Source organism: Phocoena sinus, chromosome 7 (assembly GCF_008692025.1).
Source record: "Phocoena sinus isolate mPhoSin1 chromosome 7, mPhoSin1.pri, whole genome shotgun sequence".
Lineage (NCBI taxonomy): Eukaryota > Metazoa > Chordata > Mammalia > Artiodactyla > Phocoenidae > Phocoena > Phocoena sinus.
Window position 1 is genome coordinate 18,409,747 of NC_045769.1, and position 14,915 is coordinate 18,424,661.

The 14,915-nt window shown below is 46.3% G+C and overlaps 1 protein-coding gene and 1 pseudogene across 1 annotated transcript; one reads left to right on the forward strand and one right to left on the reverse strand.

The window, feature by feature from the left end:
- The first annotated feature begins 5,386 nt into the window (after positions 1-5,386).
- On the forward strand, positions 5,387-6,109 carry LOC116756324 (annotated as a pseudogene).
- Positions 6,110-12,050: 5,941 nt separating this feature from the next.
- On the reverse strand, positions 12,051-14,864 carry INHA (inhibin subunit alpha). Its single transcript, XM_032637507.1, has 2 exons — positions 14,404-14,864; positions 12,051-13,037 (listed from the first exon to the last, which is right to left on the reverse strand). The coding sequence occupies exons 1-2, from the start codon at positions 14,663-14,665 to the stop codon at positions 12,205-12,207; spliced, it is 1,095 nt and encodes a 364-aa protein (XP_032493398.1). The 5' UTR covers positions 14,666-14,864; the 3' UTR covers positions 12,051-12,204.
- Between the last annotated feature and the right edge of the window lie 51 nt (positions 14,865-14,915).

Sequence of the window (14,915 nt, forward strand, 5' to 3'; positions counted from 1 at the left end):
AGCTGAACTACAGAGGAAGAGGAAACCATCTCCTGAGAGAAGCAACAAGAAGAGACCAAGCAGTTCTTTTCTCCAGCCCTGTGTGAGGCCCACTCCCCTTTCTGCCCTTGGCCTGCAGGGCGGGCCTTGGCCACCTTCCAAAGAATTCTCCCCACCCCACCCCTTTTTTTTTCCCTAAGTTAGTTTGAGTGTATGTCTGTAAAGTGCTACCATAAGGACCTGGACTAAAACAAAACCTTTGCAAAAACTTAAAGTCTGAAAGGGAAAAAAATTATCCGTTCACCATAACAGAAAAAGAGAGAACCTAGAACATTTTGAGAAATATGCCATATATATATGAAGAAAACTGGAGAACTTTAAGGACATTAGAAATGACCTAAGTAATTGAAAGATAACATGTTCCTGATGAGAAGATTCAGTATTATAATGATGTCAATTTAATGCAATTTCCATCAGAATTTCAGTGGGAAGATTTTGGAACTTGACAAGTTGATTCTTAAATTCCTCTGGAAGACTAAACATATGAGCACTGCCAAGAAACTCTGAGGGAAGAAAAGAATAAGAGGCACTTAGAGGGGACTTGCCCCACCAGATAACAAAATGTCCTATAAAGCCACAGTAACCAAAGCAGCATGATACTGACAAAGAGATGGACAAATATTGACAGAAACAACCAAGATTACATGGGGATTTTTTTTTTTTACTATCCATGATAAAATTGATTTTAATGGTATAAAAAAAAAGTGAGTTGTTCAATAGTTTTGGGACAACTAGCTGTCCATCTGAAAAACACTAAGTTCCTTCCCTTATACCACACACATTAAATTCCAGGAGGATTAAAGAGCTAAACATTATTTTAAAAATTAAATCAAAGGACTCTTTAAAGTTCGAATTTCAAATTCACCTCTTAAAGAATTATTATCTTTATTAAAAAGACATGCAATGCCATTTCAAAAAAAAATTATCCTTAGAAAGTAATATAATATACAGGGCTTACTACTGCATAATTTCATGTTACCATGAATGAAATTATGTTCCTCAAAGAAATGTCATGACATCATGCTCTTAATTGACAAACACTCTTCTGAGTTTTATTCCACAGGAATAACACTCCACCTAAAATCAGAAACGTGCATCAGGTTTCAGCCCCACGTTATTGTGTGAGGAGGAAAGTGAGTTGTAAGCGGCTGCCACTGGTAGCTTCCTTGCCACCCCTAAGTTCCCTGGGGTAGCATCTGCAAAATGCTTGTTACCAAAGGGGTAAGGGAAGGCGTGCTGGTTATAACTTAGGCAGCAGGAATGGAGAGAAGGAAAGAGAGGGTATCTTCATACAAGAATGACAAAGTCAGCTACCGGAGGATATAAACTTCAGCATCCCGGTCCAAAGCTTGCTTGTTTCTGCTGCCTTGGAGCAGGCAACCTCCTGGACTGTTGCCCACGGGGGAACAGAATTTCACCTTTAGGACGTGAGCCACTGTCTCTGATCTGGACCTCACCACTCTGGTGCTACAGACTCCTGCAGCAGATCGGATAACCGAAACCTAAGGATTCCTCCATAATGAAAATTTCACACTTGAAATTGCATTGTGGGTGGGGAGGGTGAAATTGCATGATTTCTTTGTTTCCTCAACTAGGTATCTTCATGGATCAGGAAGGCAGCAGGGGAGGGGGGCACAATGGAAAGGAATGAAGAGGTGCATATCACCTCCAAAAATAGATTTTGGTAAAAGAGCTTGCACTAGTTTGTCTGTGCGCCTGGCCCCCTCAGCCCCAGGACTGAGTGGTCAGAGGCAGTTCTTTCTATGTTAGTAACCACATACCATGTCTCTTGGCTCTGCTGCCAGACTGAGCCACAAAAGACTGGTGCAGGCATTGATCGAGTCACCAAAATCAAACATATGGGACAAATAAGCAGTACTGGAGGAGATCTGGCATGAGAACTCTGCTTTGGACCGTGACCAAGCATCCTGCCTGGTTCCAGGAGAGACTGAATGTGAGGCGCACAGAGGGAAAGCTGGAGAGGCAGAAGCCAAGCTCAATGCGAAATCAGAGAAGCCAGAGCCTGAGAATGGCTGGCTGAAAAGCCACAAAATAACGATATTTCAGTGACCCAACAGCAGCCATGGTCACCCAGCCCAAGAGGAATTTGCAGTTCTGCACAAAATACATTGAGGGATTCCCTGAGTGGCTTTATAGAAAACCTGAGGTCACCTGAGGGTGCCTTTAATTCTTTTCATTACCTAGCCTGGAAACCCATGGAATCATCTGAGAAGGGGGTTAAGAAGGGCTATGAGAAAGATCGGCCTTGTGCTTAATTCAGAACACAGAAAGGAAAAGATGAGATGAAAACTACATTCCCCATTCCAGCTGGTGGGAAAACAGCAAAAGCCTGATTGGAAATGTGAATGGAGGCAGCTATGGAGAAGAGAAGAAAGCAGGCAGAGTCTCGGAGAGGAAGAAAAAGTCACTGTTTCAGGCATAACCCAGGGAAGGCCTGTTGGTAAAGTGAGGTACTTATGTGCCAAGTGTCTTCCATCTCAATTCTGCCTACACGCAGGACTGAAGAGACGAGAGAAATGGTCCACAGCAAGGGAAGAAGCTGCAAATGGAATAGCAATAAAACCTGCAGACAAACAAGATCAGAGGGATTAGGGTCTCCAGGACCAGGGGAAGGGGAAAGGCAGAGCCTGCTTGGGAATCTCAGAGCCTCTGTAGAACCTAAAATTCAGAGCAGTCTTTCACCCTTTCATTCGTTCAACCAATATTTACTGAGTACTGACTATGTGCGAGATCCTGTGCTGGATTCCGGGTAAACACCGGCGACAACAGTATGGCTCTTGTTCTCAAGAGCTGGCAGTGTGGTGGAAGAGAGACTCCTGTAATCACATCTCAGCATTGTATTCGCTTCCTATTGCCGCTGTAACAAATTACACCAAACAGTTGCTTGAAACAACACGTATTTATTATCTTATAGTTCTGAAGATCAGAAGTCCAAACTAGATCTCACTGGGCTAAAAATTAAGGTGTTGGCGGGGCTTTGTTACTTTCAGGAGGTTCCAGGGGAGAATCTGTTTTCTTGTCTTTTCCAGCTTCAAGAGGCTGCCTGCTTCCCTGGTTCATGGCCCCCTTCCATCTTCACAGCCGGTAGTGACTGATTGAGTCTTTCTGACATCACATCACTCTGACACTGACTCTGCCACCATCTTCCCCATTTAAGGACCCTTGTGATTACACTGGGCCCACCTGGATAATCCGAGGTAATCATCCTATTCTCAGGTCAGTTGATTAACAACTTTAATTCCATCCACAATCTCAATTCTCCCTTGCCATATAACATAACATTTTTAACTAAATAAATTTGACATATAACATTGTGTAAATTTAGAGTGTAGGTATAATATTTGCCCAGATTCTGGGGATTAGGACATAGACATCTTTGGGGGAAGGGGCCGTTATGCTGTCTATCACAAACATGATGCATGTCATGGTAGAGACAGTACTATGGGAGATGGTTCCTGTCCAAAACTGCAAACTGAACACATGCTGCAGCCTCTACCTCCCATCCCAAATGGTTAGAAATAACAGAAAACATATAAAAATAAGTAAATAAATTCATAATCATCCTGGACAACAAGGAGAGCCCGTGGTGGGCCAGAAATCATGAGGAATCCCTGAAAGAAGGATGACAGGTGCAAGTTGGTCAGAGAAGAAAACCACAGCTCAAAATGTGCATAGCAGCAGAGTGCCGTAGGAGCCGCAAGAGCGCTCTGTGCCCAGAGAGGGCGGATCCTGAGAGGTCCTGGGCTCAGGAGCCATCCACAGCGCACTGATTTTTCAGCATGCCACAGCACGTCAGCCATTCCACACACACTCCCCCTTCTTGTCTCCTGGGGCCAAGAAATTCCAGCAGGATTATCTGCCTTCAGGTAGGAGCAGTGGATATAAGATCATTAGATGGAGAGAAAGGACAGTGTTCCTGGTGACTGGTGACACGTAGGAGGTAAAGGGAGCACCCATTTGCAGAAGATGAGCTGCCAGAACACCCTACCTCACAGCATATGCCCCTGCCAACAGTAACTGACAAGGTTTTGATGTACACCATGACATTATCTCATACCCCTTTTGCCAAGGAGTGTGCAAACAATCAGACTGGAATCTGTGGTAAAGGATGAGCTTCCAACCAACAATTACCAAACATTGGGAGAAAATCAACATCTTAAAGGAGATATCAGTGCGTAGAGGAGCTTTCATGCAGTGAAATAGATCACAGAGTAAGACCAAGACTTTAGAATAGTTGTAGCATTCTTGAGTGGAAAAGGATATCACACTGATTGTTTTAAATCAACTGAAAAATTGAGCATGATTCTGAAGCAACAAAATCCTCAAAAGAATGGTCAGAATAAGCACAGCTAAAGGGTACATGTGTGACCCGAAGGACTGAGTAAATATGTTTTTCTATCACATAGCACAACACCAAATATGCAAAGTATTTTATTTTTTGAAAAGCTAAGATACACAGAGGATCGATCTAACACTTTCAGTATCAGCTAATAATAAAGTTCTGAAGAAGAAAATAGAAAGAATATGAGAGGAAGTTATAGTCAAATAAAGAACAAAATATCCTAAAATTGAAGAAAAGCAAGAATCTTCAGTTTGAAAGGGCCCCACCGAATGCCAGTTAGGATCCTTTTCCAAACTAACATGAGATCTAGTGTGAGGCAATTTCAGATGCCATGGTAAGGAGGAAATCTTGAAAACTTCCAATGAGGGGGAAAAGAAATGAACTACAAAGGTATGAGAATCATATAGTCTCATTGAAAAACAGGATACAAGAAGCAAAGGGAGAGAATTTTTCAAAATTCAGAGGAAAAATTACTTTGACTCTAGAATTACATACACAGCCCAACCATCATTCAAGTGCAAAAATAAAAGGACTTTTTCTGAGTGGGGGACTCAGAAAGTTTATCACCTACAGACTTGCTCTGAAATAAATAATAAAAGAGGATAGATCAGTACCAAGAAAAAGGAGCCCAAGAAAAAGAAGTGAGGGCTTCCCTGGTGGCACAGTGGTTGAAAGTCCGCCTGCCGATGCAGGGGACACGGGTTCGTGCCCCGGTCCGGGAAGATCCCACATGCTGTGGAGCGGCTGGGCCCGTGAGCCATGGCCGCTGAGCCTGCGCATCCGGAGCCTGTGCTCCGCAAAGGGGGAGGCCACAACAGTGAGAGGCCCGCGTACCGTAAAAAAAAAAAAAAAAAAGTGAGAGGCTAAAAGCAATGGTGAGCAAAGACTTTAGTAAATTTGTTCACACTAAAGAGTAGGACAAAATGGGGGAGAGGGGATGGAGAGAAACATTAAAAGGGTAAGAAGCCAGGGAGCTGGTGGAAAATGGCCAAGGCAGCACCTAGCCTGCAGAATCGGGAGAGGAGGTCTTCAGGGCTGTGGCCCCCAAAAGCACAGGATTTGCAGAATTTAATAAGAATATGAAGAGCTTGCAAAAAAAAAACCTGAAAACAATCAAAGAGATGATGTATCAAGAAATAAATTGGCCTTAGCAGAATTGTATGAAGTGAAATGCAAATCTTCCTAATCTGATAGACCTAAAATTACAGCCTTTAAAAGCCCACAAATGCCACCCCAAATGTTTTCCCACCATTGGGGAGATGTTCACTTGTTTAAGGTTCTGACCGCCACATCATTGCATAGTAAGGTTCTATTCAGGTGAACACGGGCACAGTGGATTACATATAATTTGACCTTCTACTGGGAAAATTGTGAATGAACTTTTCAAAGAGGCAAGGGAAACTGGGACTGTCCCTCTGAATTAAGCCTCAAGAGCTTCGGGTGATGACAAATCTAAGTCATCTACAGGTGGAGGATACAGATTGGGTCATTCCTTTTGTAAGCGATCTGAATGCATCTGGAGAAAATCAGCTTCAAGATATCAGATTCTGCTTAAACTGTGAAGCAACAGTTTCCGTTTAGATGATGGAGAATTGAGACCTTACAACGAACCCAACAAATGCTCAGTTTCTTGAGTCTGTTAAGGGAAGGGTGACTCTCTTTGCATGTATACCTGAAATTCAGCAACTAATATTAGAAATCCTTTAAAGTGGCATTATTGCTGGCAGAAGATTGCAAAAGAAATTCCTCTGGCGCTTCTGCAACTGGTTCAGAATGCCCAAGTGAATTTGGATATGGAGGATCATCAAGATCAAGAATACATACAACCTAGAATAAGGTTCAAATAAGGTTTAGTAGAGAAAACAAAAACTTGGAAGCCTTACACCTGAAATAGTCAATATACCTTCCTCCCCAGAAGAGAAGTCAGTTCTTAATGCAGTTGTTCCTGTTGACGATTCCGTGCCAATGACAAAAGTTCCAATCAGGTTAGCCAATGAGAGTCATTCAATACATTACACACAGGATCCCGGATGTTCCGGACTTTATTGTACAGTCCCATCCTGAACTTGCAACTCTTGACTTTACTCTTGCACTTCATTTCCGTAGAGCTCACTGATGAGAGCCTGAAACAGATATGCTTAAGAATATCCAAGCAGTAGCAGATCAGAAAGATGATGTGCTGTATTAACAAGAAACATACTTCCAGCATAAAAGCAATCAAATTATTTTTATTACTTTACAGATACATTTTGGTTTTATTCTTAATTCTGTCTTCCAGCCTTAGTATAGATACATTTGGACTAGGAATAGATCTTGAGATAAATATGTTTTAGTTTTATGTTGATAACGTTTAAACATCCAGGCAAACCAGTTTGTTATGTGCTCAGTGTTAATGTAACCACATTTGTTTGCAGGAAAAAAAAAAAATTAACAAAACCCCTTTTTGATAAATCATTTGGTAGAATTTGCATTCAAGTTTCTCGATGCTGCCTTGACCAACAGCCATTAAGAAACATTTTTTTTTTGTCAAATAAGGTTTTTTTTGATATATACTGAAAAGTATTTGTATTCTTATTTTGAACTAGCTTGATGATTCAATAATTATTTCTCCTATTAAGATTTTATGTATTTTTTGACTTATTGATTTAGCTATATCACTAGTATCAAAAAAATACAGCTTGGGGCTTCCCTGGTGGCACAGTGGTTGAGAGTCCGCCTGCCGATGCAGGGGACATGGGTTCGTGCCCTGGTCTGGGAGGATCCCACATGCCGCGGAGTGGCTAGGACCATGAGCCATGGCCGCTGAGCCTGCACGTCCGGAGCCTGTGCTTCGCAAAGGGAGAGGCCACAACAGTGAGAGGCCCGCGTACCACAAAAAAAAAAAAAAAAAAATACAGCTTGGCATTGTTACCTATAGAGCTATGACCATCATAAACTAGAAACAAAAAGACATTAAGGTCAGCAATCCTTGGGAATATGTGTTAAACAGCACTTTAAAATCAAATGAGGGGCTTCCCTGGTGGCGCAGTGGTTGAGAGTCCGCCTGCCGATGCGGGGGACACGGGTTCATGCCCCGGTCCAGGAGGATCCCACATGCCGCAGAGTGGCTGGGCCCATGGGCCATGGCTGCTGAGCCTGCGCGTCCGGAGCCTGTGCTCCTTAATGGGAGAGGCCACAACAGTGAGAGGCCAGCGTACCGCAAAAAAAAAAAAAAATTCAAATGATTACAATCCCTTACAGAGCCTGTCTTGATCACACTCATTTTTTCATTCAACACATTTTTCTAGGGGACACCCTATGTTAACACTATTCTAACTGCTCAACCCAGAATATATTCTACTCCAAGACAAAACTAGTGTAGAAATTCAGGAATGTATCTTTTGTCAAACGTACTGGATCCAAAGAATGACCAGCATAAATATTCTGAATTGCACTGAAGCCAAGTATTTCCTGGATGAGGCAGACTACATCAGGAATGGTAGAAAAGGGTTTTCTTCTTCCCAGACACCACCTCATCTTTGGTCACTGTTTCTGGTTAGTTTTCTGTTACTGCCATAACAGATCACTACAAATTTAGTGGCTTAAAAGAACACAGATTAATGATCTTACGATTATGTAGAAGTCTGGTATGGGTCTCGCTGGGCTAAAATCAAGGTGACGGCAGGACAGCATTCCTTTCAAGAGGCTCTGAGGGAGAATCATTTCCTTGCCTTTCCAGCTTCTAGAGGCTGCTTCTATTCCTTGGCTTTTGGCCCCCTTCCTCCATCTTCAAAGCTAGCAACATTGCATCTCTCTGACTCTTCCCTATCATCACAACTCTCTGACAGCAGCCAGGAAATATTCTCTGTCTTTAAGGGCTCATGGGATTAGACTGGGCTCACTGGATAATCCACAATTATCTCCACCCACCTTAAGGTCTGTAGTAACCTTAATCACATCTGCAAAGTCCCCTTTGCCATGTAAAGTAACAAATCACAGGCTCCTTCTGGAGACTGCAGGAGAGAATCTGTTCCATGCTTCTTCCAACCTGTAGAGGCTTCTGGCATCCTTTAGCTCATGACTGTATCACTCCAAGTCTGCAAGGATAGGTGTAGGGTCTATTGTAAAGGGCTGTTATACCACACAAAGCAAGTTGAACTTTGGGTAGACAAGTTTTTCATCACCTAAGGGACAAAATCACCAAAGAAGTTATCCTCTCCGCACCAGGTGTGACGTGGACTGGAGAGGTAGGGAGTGACTGCTTAGAGACTGGTTAAGGAGGCTGCTGAACTGCTCAATCAAGAATCACCCTTTAGAATGTAAATTGGTGCAGCCACTATGGAAAACACTATGGAGGTTCCTTAAAAAACTAAAAATAGAGCTACCATATGATCCAGCAATCCCACTCCTGGGCATATATCCAGAAAAGACAAAAACTCTAATTCAAAAAGATGCATGTACCCAGTGTTCATAGCAGCACTATTTACAGTAGCCAAGACATGGGAACAACCCAAATGCCCATCAACAGGTGATTGCTTTAAGATGTAGTGTTGTGTATATATATATATATATATATATATATATATATATATATATATATATAAATATTATATATATAATGGAATATTAGTCATAAAAAAGGATGAAATATTGCCATTTGCAGCAACATGGATGGACCTAGAGAATATCATACTAAGTGAAGTAAGTCAGAGAAAGGCAAATATTATATGATATCACTTATATGTAGAATCTAAAAAGTAATACAAATTAATCTATATACAAAGCAGAAACAGACTCATAGACATAGAAAACAAACTTATGGTTACCAAAGGGGAAAGGGGGTGGGGGAGAGGGATAAATTAGGAGTATGGGATTAACAAATACAAATTGCTATACATAAATTATATAGGCTACAGGGATTTACTGTATAACACAGGGAACTATATTCAATACCTTGTAATAACCTATAATGGAAAATAATCTGAAAAAATATGTATTTAACTGAATCACTTTGCTGTACACCTGGAACTAACACAATTTTTATAAATCAATTATACTTCAATTAAAAAAAAGTTCCCTTTAAATGGCAAAATAGTGTCTATGTAGAGAGAGAGAAAGGGCTTGATTTGAGACATAATTAGGAGGAGGAACCAGCGGTACTTTTCTTTCAGCATCTGTCCCACCTTTGTGTGGTAACCGCATTCTACTTTGGGGAAGCAGGCGATAACTTCACCTTGTGCTTTAGGCTCTGGACTGCAGGGGTAGGACACATGATCTAAGTCATTAACTCATTCTGTTCCCTCAGCCACCTTTCCTGGAGGAGCACATGACCCTAATCAGGACAGTCAGGCCACCAGGACCCAATCTGGGACTTCTATAAGCAAACTCCCTCCTGCTAGACCAAGTGGTGTGATGATGAGAGCCTGGAACTGCCCAGGCTGCCTTGGACCTGGGATGGAGCCCACTCAGGAGATGTAGAGCCTATAGCTGGATCCTGGTACAGTAGTGTCTTTTGACCCCAGAATCAAGCCATACCTTAGCCAGCTATGCTTGTGGACTTGTCATAAGCCAGTGATTTTTTTAATTCTATTTTTCTTTGGTCTAAGCCAGTTTGAGTTGAATTTTCTGTTCAGTTTGTCTCTGAGTGAAGATTATTCAAAATGTCTCTAATGATTACCACGGGGAACAGGGAAAATCTCTGAAGTCTACCACTTTTAGTCTCATGGCCAGGAGTGAAGACAGATTTTCTTAGCCACTGTTGGCCCCTCTTAGGGAGGGGTGGACATTTCTTCCTGACTTGCTAAGTTAGTGGAATCAAAGGCCTTAGAGACCCTGGAAGGGTGGCCCATACCAGTGACTCCCAGACTTTAGGATTTCACAGATTTAGAGATTTCACAGATTTCAGCAGCGAAATTACAAAGAAAAATCTTAGGATCCAAATTAGAATTGCCAAGTTTTAATTTTGTTAAGTAAAAACTTAAAAACAAACAAACAAACCAAACCCCTACCGTCTACCATCACTATGATATCATAAAAGAAATAACATATTGACACACAGGAAGGATAATTTTAGAATACAGGGCAGCCCTTTAGAAAGAATACCTTTGGCTTTGTGAAAGTTACTATGTGGCACTCATTTCTCTCACTCTGTATCAGATATGTGAAAACACTTCCCTAGCAACACCCATCTGCTAACTGGCCTAGTAGAGAACCCTGTGGCCCTAGGTAGAGTGTCCCCAGCCCTCAGATGACATCCACATCCCTGGCACAGGGAAAGTCTGGACAGCACAGGGTCCTAGATGGCCCCAGCAGGAAGGGGGAGCATCCTAAGCCCAGTAAGAGGATTGAAGATCTCAGGGACAAGCCTCGCTCAGGGCGGGGGTGACCAGGCAAGGGAAGCCAGACGGGGAGAGAGCGGGGCTTAGCCGGCCTTGAGGAAAATCTCCCATTCCCACCACTGGCCCAGCCCAACCAGCCCTCTCCCCAGTCCCCCGCCTGAGTGGGGAGCCCAGGGGCCCTGAGCATACCAGTTGCAATGCTGGGTGTCGATGAAGGTGCTGGGAGAGACCCAGGCCTGTGAACAGGCGGGTTCCCGACTCCCTAGTAGCAGCATCAACTGAGACCGGGCCTCATGCAGTCGGAGTGGGCTGCCCTGGGGCCTCTGGTGCTGTGAGGAACAATAGCTCACCCAGCTCAGCTCAAGTATCGAGAGGGCATTAGCCTAAGGTGACAGGCTGGGATTCTCCCCCCTCCACACCCCTTCCTGGGGCAGGAACTTACCGGCCCATTCCACACCCCGTGGATCTGGATTAGTAGGAGGGAGTCTCGTGTTAGCATAACTACACATTGCAGTTGTGCAGTGAACATCAGAAAGTGCTCTAGAGTTTCGATCTGAGGGACCTGAACATCCCCAACCCGCCCCTACACACACACACACACACACACACACACACACACACACACACACAACACCCCTTAAAGGGAGACTGGATGGGACCTACTGGCTGAGAGCCAGGACCTAGGGCAGAGCAGGAGGATACTAAGACCAAGGGGAGAAGGAGGAGAGTGAAAAGGAAAGCAGGAAGGCCAGGGAAGCGGGGGCCCAGTCAAGGTGGGGCAGAATGGACTGATAGGAGATGCAACGTGAAAAGAAAAGAAAAGGACTCCGTGCACACTGGGCTCTCAGTGTGGGCACAGGTTCACACAAGAGCAAATGGTTTCTCTGCCTTTCCACCGTCTGACGTTAAGGGCTGAGTTAAGGGATTCTGTAAAGATACACAGGGCACATCTATAAATCACCTGACCTTGAGCTAGGCGTCCATCAGCTAGGGCAGAGTGTGGCAAGGAGGGGGCGGTTAGGCCACTTGGGCGTAGGCACTCTGGGGTGTGCACAGCAGGCCACCCAACCGACACATCAGGTCCAGCTTGTATGATGGCCAGTCCTGGCTCCAGAGTGGCTGTTCTGAGCTGGGAAGCACCTTTTTGTCATCCCCAAGCATTGTAGCTTCCTACCAGATACACATCCAATTACAGCTGGTAAACCCCACATCTCTGAGGTCAAGTGAGGCTGAGTGACCTGAGATCCCACAATCCCATGCTCCCGGGGCCCAGACCTCACCCCGACACACACAACGTGTCAGAGAAGCCTAAGAATACACACCGAGTCGTATGCACTATGCTGTTTATTGTCACGTTACCCGTGGGACAGGGACGGGATAGGGAGGGGAGCCTCCAGGCAGAGAGGTGGAAGGAGCGGGGAGGTGGGAACCCTGCCCTTCCTCCAGGCTGGTAATGGTGGGGACTCGGCCACCAGCAGGACTCCCTTAGATGCAAGCACAGTGCTGCGTGAGCAGGTTGGGCACCATCTCATACTTAAAAGAGTAACCTCCATCCGAGGTGGTGCGGACACGTAGGGGCCTCATGGTCCCTGGGAGAGCAGCGCAGCAGGGCTGGGCCCCTGGCACCAAAGAGAGGGGCTGGACAGGGGTAGGGGGTGCCCCGGGGACTGGCAGGGACAGGTCCGGCGGGGTGGACAGCCCACAGCCCCCATGACAATAGTGGAAGATGAAACTGGGAGGGTGCACGATCCACCGTTCCCAGCCCAGCTCCTGGAAGGAGATGTTGAGGGCCGCTCTGTGGCAGTCGGCATGCGCGGCGGGTTCCTCCGGAGGCCTCTGCAGCAGGCGCAGCGCGGCGGGAGACCAAGGCCAGGGCAGCGGGGGCGTGGAGCGGCGGGCTCTCTCCCCTCCGCTGGGAGGCCTGGCCCGAGTGTGGGCCACCAGGAAGGGGGTGGCCTCGGGCCGCGCTGAGCAGGAACAGAGAGGACAGTGCAGGAGGAGCGCCAGGACGGGATGGGTCAGCAGAGGGAAGGCAGAGGCGGCCAGGTGCAGCACAGCCCAGCGAGGGGGTGCCTGGCCCAGTGACATGGGCACAGCTGTGGGACCCCCGGATGACAGTGCCAGGAGGCCTAGCGGGGGCCCAGAGCTATTGGCGGCTGCTGTCTCCAGCCTGTCCAGTCCCGTGTGGAACCACAGCTGGGCCGACGTCACCTGGCGGCTGCGTGTGTGCTGGGATGGCCGGAACACATATGTAAAGAGGCCCTCCTTGGCCTCCTGGGCCAGCTCTCCGGCAGCTGGCTCGTCCCTGAGGCTGGCACCTGTAGGAGGCAGAGGGAAGGGAGAGAGCAGCCCTGACTGGCAGAACCCGGGACCCTCCTCCTCAGCAGGAGGGATGTGGCTGCCACTCATAAGCTTGCCAAGCACCCTACTGAGTGCTTTGCCAGAGCGGGACTCTCCTCAGCCTTGGGGGGGAACTGACAGAGGCTCCCTGTTTGTTATTTCATCATTAAAGGACTACAAAAATACCAGACGTTGTCAACTTCTCTCTGAAGTGGTTTTGCCAATTAATATTCCCATCAGCGACATGTAAGAGGGCCTGCACTTTCTCACCTCAACAACGCCTAGAATTGATAGTTATATTTAAATTTTTGTTCATGTGATACTATGAAATGGTACCTTGAATGCTGTGCACACAAGCACTCGTTATATTACTCTTTATGTCTTTTTATGTGTCAGAAATATTGCATGAGAAAGTCTTTAAAATAATTCCACCTTAAAAAGGCAGGTTAACACCAAGAAGAAGGAGGAGAAGGAGGAGGGGGGAGGAGAAAGGATGTAACTCAGAACGAGGACAGTGCTTTCTAAGAAAATGCAGTTGGCATCCTTACCCTGACAGGTATATAGATGGCACCAAATGATCATGAACCAGCATGAGCTGAAAAACTGGCAGCTGGGGCTGTACTGTTATGTGGGTTATCTCAATATAAACCTCACAATTGATCCATTTTGCAGATAAGAAAACTGAGGGTTAGAAAGATGAACTGTCATTTAACTACTAAGTAGCCAGGCTGGGATTCTGCCGGATCCCAAAGCCACACTCACTGTGCTGCACGGGGCCCGAAGTGCAGGGAGGCAAGGGATCCTCTCTGAGAGCAAAGCGGGCCAGATTACAAGAAAGTTTAGCCACAGGAGGGCTTTACTCATTGAGTCAGTGCAACATGGGGAGATGAGGAGAGAACTCAAGAGAAGGTAGACTAGTTTCCCAGCTAATCTTTCTCCTGCATCCCTGATATCTTCTCAAGTCTCAGCTACTTGGGGCTAAAGAAACAGTGTTTGGAGCAGGGAACAAAAGCAAAGATAGAAGGAAAGATGGCAGGAAGGGACCCATGCCCAGATATCTCTGTCCCTAGAGACCCTTGGCCTCCCTGACGACTATCTCCCAAATGCCTCCTGTGAACCGTGCACGCTAGATACACCATCTTACTTAATCCTGAGAGGTAGGCATTATTGCCCTTTTTACAGATGAGGAGACAGAGGCTCAGGAAGGTTCAGTAACTGGTCCATTACTGCAAGGCCAGTTGAGTCGCAGGTCTGGGATTCAAACGCAGACCTGCCTGGCTCCCAAGCCCCTGCAGTACCACACTGTTTACCAAAGTCAAGGTGCCAGCTCCCCACCCTCGTTACCTGTAGCCGGGAAAAGGATGGCCTGGGAGACATCCTCTTCCTCGGGCTCAGAGCCCCTGCGCGTGAAGCCCCTCACAGCATGTCTTCGGGGCAGACGCCTGACTCCAGGATTCCCACCTTCCCCAGTCACTGCTGGGGCTCCCAAGGCATCCAGGAACAGGGCCCTCACCTTGGCCAGGACAAGTTCCCGGTCCAGCTCCGGCCCATGGCAGCCATGCCCACCCCGTGGGGCCAGCAGCAAGAGAAGCAGCTGAGGCCACATAGCTCACCTGGCCCTGCCAACGGTGAACCCACACCCTGCCCCGTACCCCTTCTGCCAGGGTCTGCGCAGGGCCTCCCCACTCTGCCCTCCCCATCCCACCACCCGCCCTCTTCTACCCTTCTCACCCCAGTCTTCCCCAGCCCTTCCCACGCCCCGCAGTCCAGTTGCCCCTGCCCATGGCATTGAGACCTCCTATCTCTGACGTAGATGTCTGTGGCCCTGAGCCTTATCTCCCACTCCCGCCAGGAAT

Bases quoted from the DNA above. Each gene is read 5' to 3' on its own strand.
- INHA (XM_032637507.1), bottom strand. From the start codon at position 14,665: ATGTGGCCTCAGCTGCTTCTCTTGCTGCTGGCCCCACGGGGTGGGCAT. The intron at 13,038-14,403 runs GTAACGAGGGTG...TGCCTCCTACAG, and splicing joins CATCCTTTTCCCGGCTACAG to GTGCCAGCCTCAGGGACGAG.